Raw genomic sequence first — 22,511 nt, 5'->3', positions numbered from 1 at the left:
CTCCACCGCCCCACCCACCAATCAGAAGGGAGCAAGTCTGAGGAGGGGAGGAGCTTTCAAAGTCCCGGAGGGGTTGTGTCCAGAGGCGGGGTCCCAGGGCCGGGTAGGGGCGGGGCCAGGAGAAGGAACTAGGTAACAAGGGGGCGGGGTCTGCGTGTCTGGGCGGGATTGTGAAAGGGGCGGAGCTATCGCGAGGGGCGGGGCTCTCACTTCCGAGGAAACTGGATGAGCAGCATGACAGCCAGTCCAGTCAGCAGATCAAAGATCAGGAGTTTGTACATCTCCTGCCCCAGCCGAGTCTCCCAGCACTGAGGAAAGAAGTCACGGGTCAGAAAGACCTCAGGACCCAGGAAGCTAAGGGCCAAGCATCCAAGTCTCCAAATCGCAAGCCTATGAGATCCTTGCAATCCTTTCTCTGGGGATCCTCAGTTTTCTCGAACATCCCTACCCATGTCCGCAAGAGGAGGGGTGTTCTAGCACTTTAAACCTGGAGTCTGGACCCACCCAGCTCCTCCTCTCCTTCAGGGGGGCCCAGGGTTTGGGGCCCCCCTCTTTCCTTCTCACCGGTAGCTCTTTGTACTTGTAGCCACAGGTTTTGCACTCCTCAGCCTCAGCATTGCCCCCGCAAGTGATCTGATTCCAGAGAGAGAAGAGCAACACCAGCAGGGAGGCCAGGCGGAGAAACACGGTCCTGGAGGAGCCGATGGAGGGAAGGGAGAGGAAGGGGAAATCAGCACTGACTAGTGCTCACCATGTGCTGGGCCCCTCCTGTGCGGGACACACTCACCATTCTCCCCATTTCACAGATGAAGAAATTGAGGCTCTGTAAGAGTCAGGATCTGAATACAGAGCTCACTGGGCCCCATGTCCTGGGGACTTCCGTGCCTTATGAACTACAGCCAGCTCCCTTCAGACCAGCCCTGCCATCATCCCCGCCCACCCTGCAAAGGCTAGAACCTGAGCAGGATAAAAACAATCTGGCGGCTCCTGGTATAGCCCTCCAGCGGGGCGATGAGCTTGAACACAGGTGGCAGCAAGAAGTTGACCCCAGAGATGAAGATGGACGGAAGGTAATCCACCCCAAGCTTTACCAGTGGCATCTCCTGGACAAGGGGCGTCTCCTGCGAGAGAAGGTGGACCAAGCAGAGAGGCTCTGGGGTTCTGGAGGAACGCCCTCCCCCAGCCTCTTCTTCCTTCAGCGCCCCGAAGGCCGAGGTCCGAACATACACCCCCCTCCCTCCTCTCCAAGATCGCAGGAACTCTAGACTTCAGACCCTGCAGCCTTGGAAAGGTGAGCCCAGGCCCGCAGGACTCCCCTCCCCCAGGACCCTCCGCACCTGCAGCTTCACAGTGGCCCCTGTAGCCCAGTAGACCCCGTAGAAGGCTGCTCCCAGGAGCGCAATCACCAGCAGGTTGAGCAGAACCCGCACCGACCACACCTTGGCTTGCTGGCTCAGGGTCCGCACTGCTGCCTGGCGCCGTACCACGGCCTCCTCCAGCTCCACCTGAAGCCGAGAAAGACGGGCATTTGGGCTCAGTACCCCCCAGGCCCGGCCGGTGGTCCAGAGCCCCTGCTCAACTTGAACTGATACAGCACCGTCCCTCTGAGGACTGCTGTAATCCTTGTCCCAGCCCCTCCGTGGTCCTCTAGGTCACCATTTAGATCTCCCGGCCCCGCCCCTCCAGAGGCCCACCCAGCACCACGGGCCGCGCCCCCGGACCCCACGCCCCGCCCCTCCGAGGCCCCGCCCCGGTTCCCGGTCGCGGGCCTGGATCTTACCCCGAGGAGCTTCAGCCTTCCTGCTGCTGGCTTTTCCCTGTGCCCTTTGACCTCAGGCATTTCTATTGTGGCCTCTTCCCAGCCCCCTCCTTTCCCAAGGCCCGCCTCCTTAGAAGAAACCTCCACCCGGCATCTCTGCGAGCCGCATCCCTGGTCGAGGCCCCGCCCCCTCCGGTCCCTGTGTGGGTGTAGACCCCCACGCGCACCTGCAGCTCGTACAGGATGATGCGATGGCGCAGCCGCACGTGGACATCCCCACGGAGCCCGAAGTCCCAGGCGCTGAACACGCGGTGGCTGTAGCTGGTCAGGACCCCGGACTCAGCCAACAACGTCTGTTTCAGTCCTGACACGGAGCTAAGGGAGGGAAGGGCCAGGAGACAGGATGTGGAAGGTCAGCGCCCTCCTATGGGACAAACGGAAGACGAACCCTAGGGCCTCGGGCATCCGGCGAGCTGCTACCTAGCAGAGAAGGAGTCAGAAACCGAGAGAGAGATTCAGAGGCAGGCTCGGGAACACAGACACCGGAGAGACAGAGAAAGACAGAAACCCAGTAGAGAGGGACAGAGCTCCAGAGAGAAGGGGACAGGACCCAGAGTGAGACAGAAAAAGACCCTGGGGAGAGACAGAAACTTAGAGGGAACAATGAGACCCCAAAGGGGACAGATTCAGAGGGAGGAGGACAAACAGCGAAACAAGGAAATCTAGAGAAAGAAGTCAGAGACTCAGAAGGACAGATGTCCAGAGAAGGCGGTTGGGGGAGAAAGACCCAGAGAAAGGAGGACAGAGACTCGGAGAAGTGGAGCAAAGACCCAGAGGGGGGACAGACACGCAGAGAAAACCAGACCAGGGGGCTCTGTATCCACATTCACCGGCCTGGCGTGAGCCCCCAGCTCCCCTTCCGTGGACACCTATGGAAGGACTGACACCTGGTCTCTGCCTCCACCCGTGCCCTTTTGAATCCATTCTGTTGTTGTGCCCGTGGAACCCTCTTTTTATGCAGATGAGACATTACTGCCCTTTAAAACCTATTCCACAGCTTCTCCTTGTTCTGACGTTTAGGCCCCTTCATCGCACAGCCAGCCAGCGCGCACCTGCCCCAGCCCCCACCTACTTGTTGAAGCTCAAATCCTGTCCCTCCCCCTCCACTCCCCCCCCCCCACCTCCTTTCGGGTCTCAGAACACTCCAAACTTCTTCTCACCACAGGGCCTTTGCCCTTGCAGTTTCCAGTGCCTGGAATGCCCAAGTCTTAGCCGCTCACCTGGCCCGTTCCTTCTCATCTTCCTGGGCTTTCTGTACGGGTCGCCTCCTCAGATAGTCCTTAACTGACCGCTCCATTTAACGAGGGTCCCCGCCCATTCTCTATCACAGGGTGGTGGCGAACTACGGCACCAGTTTTTGTAAATAAAGCTCTATTGGAACACGGCCACATGCACTCATTTACTTACTGTTGACAGCTGCTTTAGCCGGACAACGGAGTTTAATTCACACGGAGACTGTGTGGCCGGAAAAGATGAAAATATTTCCTATCTGGCCTTTATCGAGAAGAAATTGCAGCTCCCTGTCCTATCACCTCGATCATAGCATCCCATCTGGTTTCTATATGGGGCTCCCAAACTGAAATAGCTGATTGGCTTTTAAAAATTTTTTTAAATATTTATTTTTGAAAGTGAGAGAGACAGAGTGTGAGCAGGACAGGGGCAGAGAGAGAGGGAGACACAGAATCCGAAGCAGGCTCCAGGCTCTGAGCTGTCAGCACAGAGCCCGACACGGGGCTCGAACCCATGAACCGTGAGATCATGACCTGAGCCAAAGTCAGACGCTTAACCGACTGAACCACCCAGGTGCCCCTAGCTGATTTGCTTTTCAACATAAAATTGGCTTTTTATTTATCTCGCAGTTTATCTCCCCTCCTGAACTGTGAGCCGCACAAAGGTGGGGGACCTTCATCTGGTATCCCTGGGCCCTGGCACAGTGCCTGGAGTTTAGACGACACTCCACTTTATTTTCTCCTCCCCTGAGAGAACCCCCAGGCTGGCCTGAATGCCAGCGAGTCCCACGTTTGCGTCTCCAGTGCAGACCGGACTCCGGAACCCACGTGTGACTGCCTAGTCATCGTTCCCCTCGTGTGTCCAAAGCCATCTCAGAATCAGCCGGCCGAAACCACACCCCCCGCGGGTGCTGCCCTTTCCACAGCTCTCCCCGTCCGAACACTGCGCTGCCCCTTCCAGAGGCTCAACACCTGGAGTCATTCCTAACTTCCCAGCTCCCCCCCCCCCCCAACCCACCAGTCGTTGGGAAGCCTCTGGGCCCTGCTCAACAGGCATGGAGAACCTCCCTCTCCTATGCTGAACAGGTGAAAGCAGTCCACGGTGTTGACACAAAGCATGGGGGGGGGGGAGTCGGGGGAGAAACGTGGGAGCTTGAAGAGATCTTGAGAAGGTTCTGGAGACTGGTCAGGTTCCATTTCTTTTCTTTTTTTTTTTTCAAGTTAAAAAATTTTTTAATGTTTATTTTTGAGAGAAAGAGAGTGAGCAGGGGAGGGGCAGAGAGAGAGGGAGACACAGAATCCAAAACAGGCTCCAGGCTCGAGCCCGACGCGAGGCTCGAACCCACGAACTAGGAGATCGTGACCTGAGCCGAAGCCGGACGCTCAACCGACTGAGCCACCCGGGCACCCCATGTTCCGTTTCTTGATATTCATGGCAACATACCAAGCCCTACCCTCTGGTTTCTGCATGTTTCTGGATATGTGTGATATTTTTAAAGTGAAAAATGTAGAGGAGTGCCTGGGTGGCTCAGTCGTTTTTGATCCCCCGACTCTTGATTTTGGCTCAGGTCATGATCTCACGGTCCGTGGGTTCGAGCCCCACGTTTTCTGTGCTGACAGCTCAGAGCCCCCTTCAGACCCTCCGCCCCCCACCGTCTCTCTGCCTCTGCCCCACTGCTGCCTGCGCGCGCACTCTCTCTCAAGATAAATAAAGACGTGCAGGCGTCACCTAATGCCAGGGTGGGAATCACGTTGCAACACATAAATGTATCAAATCAGAACCTTGTACACCTTAAACTTACGCAGTGCGATTTAGGTCAATGATATCTCAAGAAAGCTGAGGGGGGAGGCTAGAAATTCAATGGGAAGGAAGGAAGGAAGGAAGGAAGGAAGGAAGGAAGGAAGGAAGGAAGGAAGGAAGGAAGGAAGTGAGGGAGGAAGGAAGGAAGGAAGGAAGGAAGGGGAGAAAGAGATCCGAAACTGACCCCTGCCACCACCCGGGAGCAAACCACCACTGTCTCTTGCCTGGATTATCGCCACAGCCCCGTCACTGTTGCACCTGCTGCTTGCGCATCCCCGACTCTCCTCCCTTCTCTCCTTCTTGCCCCCCCTTCTCCCTCCTCCGTCCACCACAGAGCCAGAGAGGAAGCCTTTTGAAACCTAAATCAGATCGGGCTGATCTGCTCAAGAGCCTGCAGTGAGTCCCCTGGCGCTTGGAGAGCAGCCACATCGTTTACGGAGTGGGGCGCATCCCCCGTGGCTCTCCCCACGTCCCCGTGCGCCCTCCGCCACGCATCCCTGCTCCTGCCTTGCTCTGGCTGTGCTCTCTGCCTGCAATGCTCATTCCCCGGGTATTTCTCTGACCAGACCCCTCACCCCCTCAACGCTTTTATTTAAACGTCTCGTCTCATCCAGGCATCCCTGGGGGACCCCTAAATGCAGCAGCCTGGCGCATTCTCACCGACGGCCCGCCTCACCTGCTGCATCTGTGTCCAGAGCCCCCCTCACCTTCTAACTCACCGTGTCGTTGACTCATTTATGGCTTATTACTTATCACCTGTCTCCCCCTGGTAAACTGTCAGCTCCCCCAGGACAGGACTCTGTCTGGTTTCTGTTTGTGTCTAGAACCACGGCGGCCGACACGTAGTAGGTGCTTAATAAACAGCTGTTGCCGGAACGAGTGAATCACCCGTTTGTTTCCTACAAAGCATGCTCCCCTCCAGAAAAGATGTCGTTAAATTTGTGTGGTTAAGATCTTACCTTCCCGCTCTAGACTCTGAAGCCACGGGAAGGAGAAGCTTCCCAATTTGTCACTGGTCTTTAGCACGAATGAAATGTTTTTAAGTGTGATTTCAACTCCAACTGAGAGAAAAGGATCCCGGAGGGAGACTCCGGATTCTTGGGGAGGGGTCTGCTAGCACCAGGACTCCCTCCCCGGGGTCCCAGGTGTCACTGACCGGTGGAGGATGAGCACCAGGTGCAGAAGGCCAATGACAAAGACGGAGCACAGGTAGGTGACCGCTAGGTGTTGGCGGGGTGGGTAGAACCCATAGAAGAGAGGAGACCATTCTAGAAAACCCTGCCGAGGGAAAGGTCACCGTGGGGCTAGGCAATGGGGGGTGGGGCACCCAGGCTCGGGGGTGGGGGTGGGTGGGGGTGTGGGGGGGGGGTCTCCCAGGGACCCAGGCACTCACCACTCCTGAGAGCAAGCTGAAGAGGTGGGTGGGGAAGGTGACCAGGCCTTGGGGGTCGGGGTTGTAGAAGCCGCAGGGTGAGGAGGTGTCAGGGCCAGGGGGACCCGGGGGCGTCCCCTCCAGCCAGGTGGGCAGCAGTGTCATGCAGGCCTTCAGCACGGACGCCAGCACGTTGAGAAGCAGCAGGAAGCGGAGTAGCGAGAAGTAGGACTCGGTGCCGGCGCCAAACTGGCCTGCAGGGGGCGCCACAGAGGCGGGGGGCTGCTTTCTGAGTCTGGAGTCCTGGCTCTCCTCCCACAGAACCGGGAGTCCTGCTCCCCAGCCCCTCCTCCCTCAGACCCAGGGGTCCTGACCCCCAGCCCCCTCCTCCCTCAGACCCAGGAGTCCTGGCCCCCAGCCCCTGCCCCAGACCCAGGGGTCCAGGCCCTTAGCCCCCTCCTTCCTCAGACCCAGAAGTCATGGTCCTCTAAGACCTCCTCCCTCAGACCCAGGAGTGCAGGCCCCAGCCCCTCCTCCCTCAGACCCAGGAGTCCAGACCCCTCAGCCCCTCCTCCCTCAGACCCAGGAGTCCAGGCCCCCAGCCCCTCCTCCCTCAGACCCAGGAGTCCAGACCCCCGGCCCCTCCTCCCTCAGATCCAGAAATCCAGACCCCCGGCCGCTCCTCCCTCAGACCCAGGAGTCCAGACCCCCGGCCCCTGCCCCCTCAGGCCCAGAAATCCAGACCCCCGGCCCCTCCTCCCTCAGACCCAGGAGTCCAGACCCTCGGCCCCTCCTCCCTCAGACCCAGGAGCCCAGGCCCCCAGCCCCTCCTCCCTCAGACCCAGAAATCCAGACCCCCGGCCACTCCTCCCTCAGACCCAGGAGTCCAGACCCCAGGCCCCTCCTCCCTCAGACCCAGAAATCCAGACCCCCGCCCCCTCCTCCCTCAGACCCAGGAGTCCAGACCCCCAGCCCCCTCCTCCCTCAGACCCAGGAGTCCTGAACCCCAGCCCCCTCCTGTCTCAGACCCAGGAGTCCTGGCCCCCAGCCCCTCCTCCCTCAGACCCAGGGGTCCTGGTCCCCAGCCCCTCCTCCCTCAGACCCAGGAGTCCAGACCCCTCAGCCCCTCTTCCCTCAGACCCAGGAGTGGGCCCGCCCCAGCAGCCTCAGCCCTGCCACACCTCCGATCCTTTTCAGCGTCCACGCCCAGGGCTGCAAGGTGTGCAGGCGTTCCTGGGTCTTCTCCTTGGACCGCCGAAGCCACAGGGCCCACTGAGCCACCCTGGAACCTGATCCCTGGGCCACTTTGTCCCTGGCATGGCTCTGCCTGGTACAGAAACAGATTCAGAGACAGAAAATGAAGGGCCTGGCAGCCCCGAGCGGACACCCCCAAACGGAGAAGCACCCCGCCAGTGAGACCGGGCTGGGATGCTCTCCAGCGATAGGAGCAGACACCTAAGAAGCCAGGCGGAAATCAGAGGGTGCAGGGGTCTACTGGGAGTTCCAGAACAAGCACGCTCACGCCGTGCTCTTTAGGGATGCGCCCCCGGGTGGAAGGCAGGGAAGTGATCGTCACACAGGTCTGGGAGATCATCACACAGGACCTGTGTGGGGAGAGGGGGGTGACAGGGGCACGTGGGGGTGCTCCCCAGGGCGGAGTCTCCTGCCCCAGGTGCAGCCTGCCGGGGCGCTCACCGTGGGAGTACTCCCGGGCTGCGCAGGGTGCCTCCTGCACTTGTCTGGAGGCAGGTATCATAAAGGAAAAGTGAAAAGGAAAGAAGGTTTGGTTTGGTGTTTGTCCCTGTTCCTGGCGCGGAGCGATAAAAACCCTTGGAAGACCAAGTGAAGAGATCCTGGTGTCGTCTGCAGCGGAAACGAGGTGACTTTTGGACTCCAGCTAAGAGTGGGGGGGCTTGCCAGGGAAACCACCCGCAGGTGTGGACGGGGGAGGGGCTTGGAACCTGCAGCCCCACCCCCGACCTCCCGGGGGAGCAGCGGGGCTGGAGGCGGGTTCGATGGCCCTTGGCCCAAGATTTAATCAAGCCCGCCCGTGTAGGGGAACCTCCATAAACACCCGAAAGGAAGGGGTTCGGAGAACAATTTCAGGACGCGGGGCCGCGTCCTCAGACGGCCCTGGCACTTGCTTCTGCCGTCGTGCAGCTCGGGGCTAGGAATGCACGACGCTCTCGCGCCTTCCGAGAGTTCCAGCGCCGCACTTTGCTTTGAGGAAAGAGCCACATGGTCTGAGCTTTACGCCAAGCGGGCTTAGGAAAGGTTTCCTGGGAAGGCTGTACTCCGGACAGCGTGGGGAGCCCCTTGTTGACCAGGCGTCGTCCCCCAGCCCGGCAAGCTCTGTGGCGGCAGGGAAAGGAGGAGCAGTGACAAGCGTCAATAGGCAGGAGACAGACACAGAGACACACATCAAGCAGAGAGGAACACACAGAGAGAAAGAGCGAGAGCAGAGACAGAGAACGTGAGCCCGGAGGTTAGAGAAGGGAGTCCCAGGGTCGGGGAGGCAGGACTCCCCGGAGTCAGAGAAGCAGGGACACCGCGTAGACTCGGCCCACAGCTGGGTAGGAAGCGGGAGGTGAGCCTCACCTGTGGGTCCGGCGGGCCTGCATGGGCCAGGGGAGTTCCCTGGAGGGGATGGGTTCTCCCAGCTCCTTTTGGGCGGCTTCGGCCATGGCCTGGACGTTGCTCTCTCCATCTTCTTCCTCCTCCCCCGATGCCCCCCAGGGGAGAACCCCGGGTCCTCGGTACCGAAGGGTGGCGGCACTGGGGAGCTCATTCAGCACAGAGGAGAGCGACGGGCCTGGGGCAGGGGAGTGGGGGCTGGTAGGGTGCAGGACTCGCAGCCCCCAGCCCCTCCTTCCTCAGACCCAGGAGTCCTGACCCCCCCCCCCAGCCCCTCCTCCCTCAGACCCAGGAGCCCTGAACCCCACACCCTCCTCCCTCAGACCCAGGAATCCTGAACTCCACGCCCTCCTCCCTCAGACCCTGGAGTCCAGGCCCTCAGCCCCTCCTCCCTCAGACCCAGGAGTCTTGAACCACAGGGCCTCCTCCCTCTGACCTTGGAGTCTGGGCCCCCAGCCCCTCCTCCCTCAGATCTGGGAGAGCAGGACCCAGGGCCCCTCTGCAAGCACCCAAATGTGGGCCCCCCAGAGCTGAGGAGCCCATTCTTCAACTTCCTTTTCTCTTATTCAGGAGTTTGCAACCCTCACCCCCCCTCCCCCGAGACTGGAATCTGGACCTCCAGACCCCTCCCCAGGACGCAGGAGTCCCACGTCCTGGTTCCCTTCCCCCACCCAGAAAGCCAGGAATCGAAACCATCCCCCTTCTGCCCTCTGGACCCTGGAGTCCAGTCCTCCATTCCCTGCCTCCCTCAGGACGCCCCCCCCCACTCCCCCCACCTGCTCTGGCCCCCCGGGGTGCCGGCCAGCCTCCGGAGGAGCCCCAGGCCTCCGGTTCCCACGTCGGGCCCGCTTCCATGGCCCCAGGTGCGACTGTTTCCGTCTCTAGCGGCCGGCTGGGCGGGGACTGCCCCAGGTGAGGAAGGGACCCCGGGCAGGTCCGCACCTGGCCACCAGGTGGCGGTGGTGGGAGGACAGCAAGCACTTCAGCGTCAGGGCGGCTGCTGGGAAACGTCCTGGGAACAAGCCCACGGACGCCAGCGTGGTCCCTGGAAGTGCGGCGCCACGAGCCCCACGCCCGTCGATCACCCACAGGCACACGTACGACCTTTGCAAAACACTTTATTGGCGGAGGCTCACACATTCTGACCGTGTCTCAGGCCAGAGAATGACAAGAGGGTGACAGGTGCCCTGGGACCCTGAGGTGGCTCAGATAGAAGCTGCAAGAACCATGTCCGCAGGCCTGCTCCTCGGTGCCTCAGTTTCCCCCTTATGAAACGGGAGGGTTATGTTCCCTTCCGGGTCTGAAATCCTGGTACAAGGGGGACGAAAGCCACAGGGAGGAGGTTCCCCACTCCCAGAACCTGCCCCGAAGCTCCTACCCCACACCCTGTGCCAGGAAAAGGACGTGTGCCCAAGAAGCCGTGTGCCTGGCGGCCCCTGCTGGCGGGGTGGGGGAGTGCGGCTCTCTCCGGAAGCTGGGGCAGGGACACCTGGGTGGTCGAGGGTTGTCCTGAGCCCTCGGGGCAGAGGGCAGAGGGCGGGGAAGCAGGGAGAGCTGCAGCCCGGCTCCGTCGGACGCCGGGTACGGAGAGGAGACGGGAATCCTCGCCGGGCCCCTGGCCGCTCCAGCAATCTTTCTGGGAAGGGAGACGGCGGCCGGGGTCACAGGATTCCCAAGCAAGAAGCTTGGTGGCCGGGCCGACTGGCAAAGGGTGCCGCGGCAGCCTATTCCTCCCGGAGCTTTTCTGGGGCCAGGCTGGCGGCCGAGGGCGCGGTCTTCCTCCGGCCCGGACCGCCCCCGCCCAAAGCCAGCCCCAGCAGCAGGGCGGCCAAGGCCAGGATGTGGACGCAGAAGTAGACGGAGGCCCAGTACCGGACGGTGTCTCCCAGGGACAGCAGCACGAAGCCCATACACATGTAGTCGTAGGCGCGCATCTTCAGGAACCAGTGCACCCAGTCCCAGGCCTTCTGGCCCCCGGGACTGAGCCGCCCCCGCAGGGCCGACTCCAGTCGGCCCTCCGCTGCCAGGCACAGCGGGATGGTCAGGAAGCTTAGGTAGTAGCCAGGGTGGAGGCCGTGCCAGTAGGCGCTCAGCAACATGGTCCAGGCGCTCCTGGGGGAGGGGCTCGGATTCAGGACCCTGGAGCCCAGACCCCCATCTCCTTCCTCCCTCAGACCCAGGAGCACAGACCCCTGAGACCCAGGAGTTCTGACTCCTCAGGCCCTCCTCTCTCGGACCAAGAGTCCAGGCCCCCAGCCCCCTCCTCCCTCAGACCCAGGAGCCCAGAACCCCAGCCCCTCCTCCCTCAGACCAGGAGTCCTGACCCCCCCAGCCTCTCCTCCCTCAGACCCAGGAGTCCTGAACTCCACTCTCCTCCCTCAGACCCAGGAGTCCGGGCCCCCAGCCCCCTCCTCCCTCAGACTCAGGAATCACTATTCTTTTTTCAGGAACCTAGTTAATGCCCTCTTATCACAGCTTTCCTCAAGACCCATGAACCTGAGCCCCTAGCCACTTCGTCTTGGGGATCTAAGAGTGGAATTCCTGATTCATGAAGACTCAGTCATCTCTAGCCATGGTCTCCTCTCTCTGGACCCCAAAATGCTATAAATTCAGGCTCCGGTCCCTCCTTCCTCAGAGACACAGAAATCACCACAGAGGACTCCGCCTGGAACGGAGATGTGGGTTCTTCCTTGTCTGTGGGCATCAGCCTTTCCCCGGGGTACATCAGGGTGCTTGAACCTAAGGACACAATAATGCTGCCCCCCATCCTTGGAGGCATAAAGAGTCCGTAAAAAGGCTGAATTTTCACTCTTGCCCAAAAGGGAGACCTTTTCCCCTCTCTCTTCTTCAGCCACTTCCACGAAAAAACATAGTGCTTCAGAAACTTTTCTCCGTCCTTCGGATATAGATTGGAAACGTTCGGAAAGGCTTGGAAATAAGCCTTACGAAAACACAGTCCACGAATGTTTTTCTGGAGGGTGGTGGTACCCAGTCTTTGAACTATAAACGTCATGGGAGCTGGAGCCCCTGTCTCCCCGCCACTGTGGGGGTTCATCCCAGGCAGCTGGCATCACGCTACCGCCTGCTTGACACCTAGTTGCATTCTTCCTTCAGGTAGAGACGATCAGCACAGGTGGCTACCCCATTACCAACTGAACTTGGGCAGAACAGGAGACCGTGCATCACGGCAAACAGTCGGTGGGTCCTCTTACTTGAGGACAGGTTATTGTTTCTCTTGGGAGCATGCTGTGCAGGGGACTGTGACAGGTGGCTCCGACAACAAGGCGAGCTTTCTTTTCGTTTTGGTGATCTCGTTAGTGGGTTACGCGGTGCACAGCCTGGCTCAGTGCTAGCTCTTTAATAACAAAACCGTGTTCTTTCTTTTCTGCCAGTGGTGGAGACAGAATTCCCCGGGTCGGGAGCATTTCAAGAGACGTTCTCCGACAGGGAAAAACAGGGTGGAAGGGACGCACATAAACGGCCCACCAGGCACCTTGAACTCCACACAGGCACCTGAACTCTGAGCTGTGGTCCCTACCTGCTCTCCCCACCTGCACACTCTCCCAAGAACAGTCCGTGCTCCCCCTCAGCCTTTCCCCGCTTCCGTCCTCTCTGGAACCCACTCCAGCTGGCTTTCACTTCCGCCCTCCAAACTGCTCCCATCAAGGTTGCTGGAGACTCCCCCGCACCCTCCCGTCACACCCAAGCCCGAGCCTTTGTTGTACTGAAGCTCCTGACATCACCCGACACAAATGATCCCTCTCTGCTTTCCTGACTGTCCTCCTAGCTCATCGGCTCCGTCTAGGCCGGCTCCTCCTCGTCCCTCGTCTACACCAGGGTTTCTCAATCTCAGCACTACTGACATTTGGGGCCAGATCATTCTGTGCTGGAGCGGGGGCCGTCCCGTGCCACGCAGGGTGCTGAAGAGCCTCTGGGGCCTGTAACCACTGGCTGCCAGTAGCATCTCCCAGTTATGGCACAAAGGGCTCCTAGGCGTTGCCGAATGCCCCCGGGGAGTGTGGCACAGTTGCCCCCAGCCGAGAACCTCTAACCGAAACACTGGAGTGCCCGCTGCTTTGACCTGCTGCTCAGCCCGAGTGTTAGGTACCGCTACCTGAAGGGACCTGAGCGCCCGCTTCTCACACCGTCTCCTCCTTCTGCACCAGAGTCCCGTAACTAACCGCCTATCCAGTAACCCCAGCTGAAACCTGACGGTCACCTGGGAGTCCGTGGGACTCCACCCAAGCTGCACTCCCTCACCCGAGCCACTCTGGAAACTTCCTCCTGGCCAGTCTTCCCATCTCAGTCACTCACAGCCATCACCTGGCATCACGCTTCACTTCCTCACGTTCTCATCCCCACATCCAGGCCATGCCCAGTCCGGACACCCAGGTAGGTTTAGCTCCTAGCTCTGCAGCTGCGTCCTGACCTCATCTGGTGGCTCTGGGAAGGCGGAGTGACACTCGGCAGGTTACCTAACCTCTCTGAGCCTCAGTTCCCTCATCTTTAAAATGAGGGCAGGGAGCCTGGGTGGCTCAGTCGGTTAAGTGTCTGACTTTGGCTCAGGTCATCATCTCATGGTTCACAAGTTCGAGCCCTGCATCAGGCTCTGTGTGGACAGCTCGGAGCCCAGAGCCTGCTTCGGATTCTGTGTCTTCCTCTCTCTCTGCCCCTCCCCTACTCACACTCTCTCTCTCTCAAAACAAATAAACATTAAAAAAATTTTTTTTGAAACCAGGATAGTAAGCTCTACGTCCTAAGGCTGTAAACATAACAATGTCTGGCACACTCGAGTTTCCACTCAAGAAGTATTGGATGAATAATGAATAAAAGCTACTATACGGTGACTACTCACCTGGCGGGCCTCACGTTAGGTATGTTCACATCGCTTAATCCTCTCATCAATCTCTGAAGTAAGTTAACAGCATCACCCCCATTTAAGAGTTGAGGAAACACAGGTCAACTAGCTACTTAAGGTTTCTCTGTATCTGGCTGGGCCAGGATCCCAAAAAGTCTGGCCAGAGTCCACAGGATTCAGTACACTGCTTCTGTCCAAAGGTGTTGACTTTACACAAGTAGAAACTGAGGCCCAGAGAAAGGGAACGATTTACCCCAGAGCAATGCAAATCAGGGGCTGGGAACCGGCTCAAGAAACTACAACTCCCATGGTCCTCTGGGGCGGAGGTCCGGCCGGGAGCCCGCAAGCAGCCCCAGGCGCTGCTGGGAGGTGTAGTTCCGTGTTTTCCCAGGGCAGGCGCGCTCACCTTAGGACATAGGAGCGAGCAGGTGCGCTCTTGTAGACGTACTGCGCCAGCCACCACTGCACCGTCATGTTCCAGTACCGCATGCCATCCCGCACCCGCACGCAGAAGTCAGTGCCGTAGCAGTCGATGTTGCGGATGGTCTCATAGTCGTACTCCAGGGAGGCCGCCTTCTCCGGACTGGGGGGGGTGGAGGATGAGGGTGGGGGACAGACATGCAGCTCAGCCAGGCCCCCTCCCGACGCTGGCTACTGTCCCAGCCCCGGATGCTAAGGAGGGGGTCGCGGCCAGGCCAGAGCTCTGGCTGTCACATTCGCTAGGGCAACCGGGGAGGGTAGCCCAGAGGGAGCCTTTTCCCGGACGAAGACTGGGGGCGGGGGCACAACAGTTCACTGACAAGGGGTCCTCCTTCTTTTGGTCTCAGGGCTACAACAGCAACGAAAAGCCTTGAGGGGCTACAGTTGCTAAGCTACGAGTCCTCAGCAACCTGACCCTTCAGGGGTCTCAGATGCTAGGGAAGGGCAAACGAGCTCACTGTATTCAGAGCAGCCGCCCAGTGTGGTCCTAAGTTGTCAAGACACTGTGGTTGCTAGGGAAGTAGCATCCCTAACAACGCGGTGGTCTAGGATTGCTAGGGAGATGTTTGAGGCCCACGTGACACCTGATGGTCTCTGTTGCTAGGGAAAGGGTATTCCTTAGGAACAAGGCCTAGGATGTTTAGAAACACTTCCAGAAAGGGCCCCTCCTGGTCTTTATGATTATTCAGTTAACTGTCATCTCCAGCACTACAGTGGCTCCTGGGTCACTGGTGCCAACAGTCCCAGTGGCGGTGAACATCTTTCACCCACTCCAGGGTGGGTGGCTTCTGAGAATGGGAGGGGAGCCATCTATTACAAAAGCCTTCAATTCCTGCTTGCCATTTTCTGGCGGACGCCCTCACTAGTAACCGGAGGTCTACCCGATGGTTGCTAGGAACCGGGGATGGGGGAGGGGGGAAGTGCGGGGTGGGATGGGGAGGTGGAGTCCAGTCCCAGTGGTTAGAAGCATCATTTCCCTAGCAACCTGAGAGCAACACTTCCTTAGCAACAAGACAGCCCCTAGTTCCTGGCTAGCAATTCAAGAACGAGGAGGGGGGGTGGCACTAGGAACAAGGTCAGTCCACAGTTACTGGGGTACTTCCTCAGCAGTGGTAGGAAAGCCACCCGCGGTTGCTGGGAGCGGCGTCCTCTCTGCCAGAGGACAGCATGGTCAGGGACGCCATGTCCTCAGAAAGTGCAGGCTGTTAACGTGAGGACATCACATGGTTGGGGGCCTGTGCGCTGGCGTCTAGTAACCAAGGGCAGGTTAGGGGGCGCCATTTACATAGCAATGAAAAGCGAGTCTTGTGGCAGGAAGGGGCAGGCCATGGTTGCTAGGGAAGCGCCCCCCCCAGCAAAGAGGGGCAGTCCAGTTGCTAGGTAACCATCTCCCTAGCGACAAAGGGTGGGCCCCATCACAGCCCAAAGATGGTATCCCAAGTAACCAGGCACAACCGGGTTACCGGGGTGACACTTCCATGGCAACAGAGGGGAGGCACATGGTTGCTAAGATACCACCTTTTCCTAGCAACAGAGAGCAATTCACCATCCCACGAGGTGACAAGCGTTAGCAACAGGGGGCAGTGGCAGGTATGAAGAGTACTGCTCCCCAGGGCAGGGGTCGATGGGCGGTGGTGGCCAAGGGGCGACATTCCACTGATAGCAGGGGGCGAAGCTGCACCCCCTGCTCCCCCACTCTCCTCCCTGCTAGGGGCAGGGACAGCCTGTGCTGACGGGGCCTGCCGGGTCTTGGGAAGCCTCCCTCCCGCCGCCTGACCTGCTGGGGGGTGGGCATTGGAGGGTGGGGCCGCCCCCGGCCCGGGCTTTGGCGGCCACGGGGTAGGCCCCGAAGCCGGCGGCAATGCAGCCGCACTCGGCGGCAATCCAGGCCACGTAGAAGCGCATGCGGAAGGCGAAGAAGACGGGGATCATGTAGAAGAGGCGGGCAGGCAGCGGGCGGGCGTAGAAGGCGTCCTCACGCACGGCCTCCAGCGGGAAGAGGTGTGAGGACAGCAGGAAGAGCAGGCCAAAGAGCGGGGCCGGCCAGGCTCGGCGCAGGAGGGGCCGCAGGCTGGGCACGGCCCCCGGGAAGGGCTGCTCCAGCCAGTCCAGGTACGTGCGGTAGCGGAAGAACGGGCCTGTGGCGGGAGGGAGGGGCAGCCGTCAGAGACTGGTCTGGAGGTGGGGGGGTGGGGGGGTGGGGGGTGGGGGCTGAGACTGGGCGCTGAGGAGTGGGGGGGGGGGGGGTGGGGCTAGGTAACCCGAACGAGAGGAGGGAGACTCTGAGAGAAAGGGACAAGAAACCAGCGAGTCTTAGACTCTTGATCTTGGGGGTCGTGGTTCAAGCCCCACGTGGGGCTTTGGGTGTAGAGATTACTTAAAAATAAAGTAGGGGCGCCTGGGTGGTTCAGTCCTTAAAGTGTTCGACTTCGGCTCAGGTCACGATCCCACAGTTTGTGAGTTCAAGCCCCTCTGTGCTGACAGCTCAGAGCCTGGAGCCTGCTTTGGATTCTGTGTCTCCCTTTCCCTCTGCCCCTCCTCCGCTTGCGCTCTCTTTCTCAAAAATAAATAAACATTAAAAACAAAAGAAAGAAAGAAAGCAAAGAAAGAAACCAGAGAGGGGGAGTTCAAGGACTCAGAGAAAAAGATAAAGGACAGACCGCTAAGTAGCGAGGAACAAAGAGCTGGAGAGTGGGGGGTATGGAGACAAGTCCCCAGGAAACACAGGGGCAGATAGGCGGGACCCGAGGGGTGGGGGGGGTGACCTCTGCCTGAAGGAGGAAGTAGGGCAGTGCAACTGGAGAGGAACAGAGTGGTTTGAGAAAAGGTCAGAGGGTTGCAGGCAGGGAGGACTCAGGGTTTTGTTCTAAGAGCCAGGAAACCGCTGTAGGCTCTTCCAACAGAGAGGTGCCGGGATGCCATTCACCCTGGCCCCTGAGCAGGGCGGGGGCTGCAGAGGGTCACCGGTGGAAAACAGGAGACAGTGGTAGCGCTGGAGATAAACTGGAGATAAACCGAGGCCTGGCCCAGGGAGGGAGCACGTGCGGATTAACAGAAGTGACAGCCTTACGTGTCACAAAGAACAGAGAGAAGAGAGTAGGATTCCATTCATAAATGACCAGCACCGGGACATCTATAGAGACAGAGAGTCAGTCAGTGGTTCCCAGGGATTGGGGGCAGATGCGGTTTGAGGGACGATGGCTACAGGGTCCAGAGTTTCCTTCCGGGGCGATGCAATGTCTACAATGACATGGTGGTGATGGCCGCACAAGTCTGTAACTATGCTAACAACTTCTGAGCTGCATGTAGCTTTAAGTGGGTGAACATATCAGTTACGGTTCCATAAAGCTGTCATAAAAAAGAAAACCTCCTAGGGGCACCCGGGTGGCTCAGTCGGTTGAGCGTCCGACTCTTCATTTCAGCTCAGGTCACAATCTCACTTTGTGAGTTTGAGCCCCGCATCAGGCTCTGCGCTGACTACTTGGGATTCTTTCTCTCTGTCTCTGCCTTTCCTCGGCTTGTGCTCTTTTTCTCTCTCAAAATAAATAAATAAACTTAAAAAAAATCTTAGGAAAAAAAGACAGAAAACCTCCTAGGACATCAACATTAATGGAAAATATTTTCGGACGCTAAAAATGGGAGCATAATGTGAATGTGTTTGTTCCTTGGGTGATAGGAACATCAGGGTTGCATAGACCCTGCTCCTTTGTCTCCTGATTGCTCCCAAGAAGCCACAAGGAACCACTGAGGCCAAGAACAGTCTGTCTCTGCTCTGGAGGGCCAGCGGGAGAGTCTGATGTAGACCCAGGCAGAGATGCTCGCCCTCAAGAGGAGCACATGCTGGGGCGCCTGCATGGCATCTGACTTCGGCTCAGGTCATGATCTCACCGTTCGTGAGTTTGAGCCCCACCTCGGGCTCTGTGCTGACAGCTCGGAGCCCGGAGCCTGCTTCGGATTCTGTGTCTCCCTCTCTCTCTGCCCCTCTCCCACTGGCACTCAGTCTCTCTCTCTCAAAAATAAATAAATATTAAAAAAAAAAAAAAAAAAAAAAAGGAGCAGATGTTGGAACAGAGGCAGGATCACAGAACAGGCACCAAAGTCCGGGTGGAGAATGGGGACAGGCAGTGGTGACGAGACGCAGGGAGGCAGGGCTGGGGGCGCAGCCACACTCACCTGTCATGATTCCCACGTAGCAGTAGCTGTAGCTGAGCGTCTCCATCAGAGAGGGGACATCAGGCAGGAGCCCCAGGCTGGGCCCCTTGCTGAAGCCCGTGGCCATTTCCTTCCTCTGGGCCAAGTGCAGGTCCTGAACTTCACTGGCGAGACTCACCAGCTGGGAGGAAGGGGCACGGGTGGGGGACAGATCAGACCCCGGGCCTTCCTCACCCCCACCTCCCTGCAGCCAAGGGAAGCCACCGGGAGCTGAGGTTCCAGTCCATGGGCGGCTCTCGGCATCCAGAGTCACGAGTCGCAGGGTGGCAGCTTCTGGCCACAGGTGCTCCCTAGCACTGCCTCCTGGGCCTTTCTGTCTCTTCGTTCCCCCTTCTGTGTTCTCCCACGGGCCGTGGCTTCATACCACGCACGCTCTCATGATCTCCAAGCTGTACCCTGTCTGGGCTCCTCCCTCCATCCCCAAAACCATTCAAAGTGCCTCTTGTCAATAATACAAGCCTACTGCGTTCCTCAAACTCATGGCCTCGAGAGCGGAACACGTTACCGTTCCCCAGAGGCGGCGCTCTCCCCTCGGCAAATGCCACCAGCAGGCAATTAACTGCTCAGGCGGGGAACCTTCCTTACTCCCCAAATCTACCGTAGGTCTCTGAGTCTGTAGCTTTTGGCCTCCGTTCTGCTGCCCAGCCCCCAGGCTGAACGTGATGGGCCTGCCCCTGCAGGCCCGTTCTCCACCTTCTCCGCAGGCCCAAGGCTGACACGGCAGCCACAGGCCTCAGCCGGCCTTCCGACTTCCCCCTGGGTTCTGCCAGAAGGGAGGCCCAGGACCAGAGGGGGGAAGGCAGGTGTGAGAGCTGGGCCGTGTCCCTTGGTCCAGCCTCTCAAGGCGGAGGGAGGACTCCACACGACACTCTCCTTTCTGTTCGACTACCGGCCCCGCTCTCGTCCCCAGGGTTGGTACCGGCTCCCCGTGGCTGGCCCACGATCCTCACTGTCCCTTCTGGCTCCTCCGCCCCCCCGCCCGCCCACACTGTTGTCAAGAAGGACTCCTCAAAGTATCCCCAACGCGGCACTTGCCGCTGGGGCTCCGACTGGCCTACCGATGGCCTGGGTCAGGCCGCCACTGCTGGTCAGCGGGACTCTGATCAAGGAGGGTGCCCTCATCCCTCTTGCGCTCCCCGCGGCAACTCTGTGGGCATCCAGGGCGCAGTTCCAAACACGTCAATGTGGTCACCTTACCTCTTCTGGCGACAAACCCCAAAACCGCTTCCGGTGGATCCCGGGCCCCCTGGGAAGCCTAAACCCCTCACCTTGGCCCCGCTTCCCTTCCCCTTCCGTCTCTCGACGAACGCTCGCTGTGGCTGGCACCCAGTCACCGGGCTCAGCCTGCTCCCTTCCACGTGCTGTTCCTACATGCCGACAGGCTCGTCCTCCAACTCTCAGCCAACCAACTCCGGCCTGCCCTTGCATCCCGGGCCACCGAGAACACAAGATGCTCGGGAGACCTGGTTCGCTACCTCACGTGACTGTCCCGTGTCCTGTGTGACATGTCGCTGGAGCCCAGCACGCAGGAACTCAGGACTTTTCGGTCTGGGATGGGGCCTGGGAACCTGCTTTCACCCATCTCCCCAGGTGGTTTCGAGCCAGACACGGGTGTCCTGTTTTTGTGCCCTCAGAGAAGCGCCTTCTCTCCAAAGCTGTTTCCCCCCTCCTTGGCTAAATGGCTTGCTACCAAGATGCACTCCTCGAGAACTGGTCCGTAAAGCGCTTAGCTCAACCTTTGGCACACGGCAAAGACCAAATGACACCTGCACTACTTGGCCGCGGTTACCCTACTTGGCGCGGGGAAGGGAGGGACTACTTCTCCCCCCCCCCCCCGGGGAACAGTTGAGAGGTGAAGTCCTGCCCCTGGGGGTGCTCCGGAGATAAAAACCCCACCTCCCCTACTGCCCCCGAGAGTGGGTGTGGAGGAGGCCGAGAAGATGGGCCGTTCCCTGGCACCAAGAGAGGGGTGGAGGGGCGTCTGACCTTCAGTGTCAGCAGCAGCTGGACGGCATTGGTGAAGGGCGTGGGAGTGGGCAGGCCCAGCAGGCTGAGTGCGCGGAAGAACAGGAGGTAGGAGAAGGTCCAGGCGAGGGCCAGGGCGTGGCAGGAGCTGGGGCAGAGCAGGAGGACGAGCGTGCTGGGTACAGGGACCTCGACTCCGCCTCCCCCAGATTCTAGCTACGAGCCCTCCCTCACCCCCCCCAACAGATAAGGGGGGGAAGGACGGGAGGAGCCAGACTGAACCAGTGCAAGAGGGGGCTCAGCCCCACAGAAATGCGCCACAACAGAGAAGAGAATGAGGAGGGGTTAAGATAAGCTTTAGGGTGAAAACCCTTCAGGCCTCCATTTTTTTCCGAGGGAGGCGAGAAACGCGGAGAAAGAAAGGGAGACGTAATACAAGTATGAATGGTGGCAGGGCCGGCCCACCGGTCCCCCGTTCTCCCGAATACATGATACGGATATTAAGAACCAGGACAAACACGCAGGGACAAGACCCAGAAAAAAAGGCCGGACAGGAAGAAACACAGACCAAACCACACGGAGAATCCAGAGATAAAAAGAGACACCCAGAGACAAAGGCAGAAAGGGAGACAGACCCAAAAAGGAAACAGGTTGCTTCCTCCCCCTCTGTTCTCCCTCCACACCGCCCCCCCCCACCCCAAATCCTCACCAGGGCTGCGCCTGAATGAGGGCCCAGGTCCCAAGGATGGTGATCAGAGAATGCAAAGTGTGGGGGCCACAGGTGAACAAGGTGAGCCCCAGGCCCACAGCTGCTGCCCCCCATCTCTTCAGCCCAGGTCCTGCGGGGAGAAGGGACAGCATAAGCCTGGACCCTTCCAGGGAGTCCCCTGCCCCGTGCCCCCCCACCCCCCAATTTTCCACTAGGGAGGGAACCTGACTCACCAGCTTTCTTAAAGAGGAAGCCGATGGGGATGGAGATAAGGAGAACCACTAGATAAGTCCATTCTTCAGGCGACATGGTCTGGGGGAGGGGCAGAGGGTTTGTGAGAACCCAGGGATCCGGGCCATCAGCCCCTCGCCCTTACAGGATTCAGGAACCCACCCCCTCTAGTCCCCAGTGTGGAGGATCGTGGAGCCCTACCCTCAGCCCCTCTCCTCTGAGAACAGAGGAATCCGGACCTCCAGGACCTTCCTCCTTCAAGGATAAAGCGATACACCCCCAGCCCCGCTTTTTGGAGAACCCAGGCCTCCAGTCCTCCTCTGAGAACCCAGGAATCCAGACCTCTCAGCCCCTCCCCCGAGGATCCAGGAATCCGGCCCCTCCCCCTGCGATCGCAGAAATCGAAGCTAATCCCCCAACCCCCATTGGGGACCCACGGATTCAGTCATCGCTGGCTGAGAACCCAGCAACAACCCTTGTCCCAGGCCTTTCCCTTGCAGAGCCCAGGATTCCAGAGCGCCCAGCCCCTTCCTCCTGGAAGGATCCAGGGACTCGGGCCCTCCCTCTCTGAGAACCCAGACTCCAGCCTCCACCTCCATCCAAGGTGCACACGTTTCTTCCACCTAAAGCCTGGAGGGCGCCCCCACCCCGTAGGTCCCCACTCCCCCAGCGCAGGTCAGACCGGCTCCGGCAGAGCCACAGGCGGTTACACCACCCCCTGCTCGGCCGCGCTCCCGGCGCCGAGTCCGCCCCGTCCGCCGGCCGGTCCGCAGCCCCCGCCTCACCCCAGGTCGCCCGTGCCCCCCGCCCACCTGGGCCTGGCTCCGCGCCGCCCGCCGGGCGGGAGGCGGCCAAGCGGTCCGGGCCCACGGGCGCCCCGGCTGTGGCCACGCCTCCCCGGCCCAGCGCGCGCTGCTCGGTCGCGGTCCCGGGCCGGATGTGCTGCCCCGTCAGGCTGCGAGCCGGGCAGGGAAGCGGCCGGCAACCGGCACCCGACAGCTCCAGCCCGTGGCTGCACCTTTACCCCTCGGCAGCCGAGCCCAGTGCACGTAAAGAGGCGGGGCCCGGAGCTTCGGGCTCGGACGGACGCTTCGGAGCCGGGAGAAGCCGGGGTCTCCGCTTCGGGTTCCTTCGGGCAGAATCGGCGGCAGTTTGGAGGCGGGGCCACAAGCTTCGGTCTCCGTTCGGAGGTCTCCGTTCG

General features: G+C 59.8%; 2 protein-coding genes across 6 annotated transcripts in view; both read right to left on the bottom strand.

The window, feature by feature from the left end:
- Nucleotides 1–9,995, bottom strand: part of TMC4 (transmembrane channel like 4) — an 11,657-nt gene extending 1,662 nt beyond the window's left edge. Inside the window, exons 1-10 of the mRNA XM_042968210.1 lie at nt 9,632–9,995; nt 8,820–9,033; nt 7,403–7,548; nt 6,243–6,475; nt 6,006–6,127; nt 1,987–2,134; nt 1,338–1,505; nt 958–1,121; nt 565–691; nt 211–308 (exon numbers count right to left, since the gene is read on the bottom strand). Coding sequence (XP_042824144.1) covers nt 211–308; nt 565–691; nt 958–1,121; nt 1,338–1,505; nt 1,987–2,134; nt 6,006–6,127; nt 6,243–6,475; nt 7,403–7,548; nt 8,820–9,033; nt 9,632–9,995 — 1,784 coding nt within the window. The remainder of the gene's footprint in view (nt 1–210; nt 309–564; nt 692–957; nt 1,122–1,337; nt 1,506–1,986; nt 2,135–6,005; nt 6,128–6,242; nt 6,476–7,402; nt 7,549–8,819; nt 9,034–9,631) is intronic.
- Nucleotides 9,954–22,511, bottom strand: MBOAT7 (membrane bound O-acyltransferase domain containing 7). 5 transcript variants are annotated; one of them, XM_042968242.1, is made up of 8 exons: nt 22,399–22,511; nt 21,313–21,391; nt 21,080–21,209; nt 20,392–20,518; nt 18,367–18,526; nt 15,971–16,331; nt 14,120–14,296; nt 9,954–10,967 (listed from the first exon to the last, which is right to left on the bottom strand). In XM_042968242.1, the coding sequence occupies exons 2-8, from the start codon at nt 21,386–21,388 to the stop codon at nt 10,580–10,582; spliced, it is 1,419 nt and encodes a 472-aa protein (XP_042824176.1). In that variant the 5' UTR covers nt 21,389–21,391; nt 22,399–22,511; the 3' UTR covers nt 9,954–10,579. The 5 variants fall into 5 exon arrangements, with proteins under 5 accessions (XP_042824176.1, XP_042824177.1, XP_042824178.1 ...); XM_042968243.1 differs by having other exon boundaries at nt 22,123–22,480; XM_042968244.1 differs by having other exon boundaries at nt 22,329–22,480.

The sequence above is a fragment of the Panthera tigris genome, chromosome E2 (assembly GCF_018350195.1).
Source record: "Panthera tigris isolate Pti1 chromosome E2, P.tigris_Pti1_mat1.1, whole genome shotgun sequence".
NCBI lineage: Eukaryota > Metazoa > Chordata > Mammalia > Carnivora > Felidae > Panthera > Panthera tigris.
The sequence above is the reverse complement of the archived record's forward strand: the minus strand, read 5'-3'. Positions and strand labels throughout refer to the sequence as shown.

Coding starts and splice junctions, on each gene's coding strand:
- MBOAT7 (XM_042968242.1), bottom strand. CDS start 21,388: ATGTCGCCTGAAGAATGGACTTATCTAGTGGTTCTCCTTATCTCCATC. Junction 14,297..15,970: donor CAATGCCCACCCCCCAGCAG/GTCAGGCGGCGG, acceptor CACCCCCCCCAG/TCCGGAGAAGGCGGCCTCCC. Junction 10,968..14,119: donor GCTCGCTCCTATGTCCTAAG/GTGAGCGCGCCT, acceptor CCCCTCCCCCAG/GAGCGCCTGGACCATGTTGC.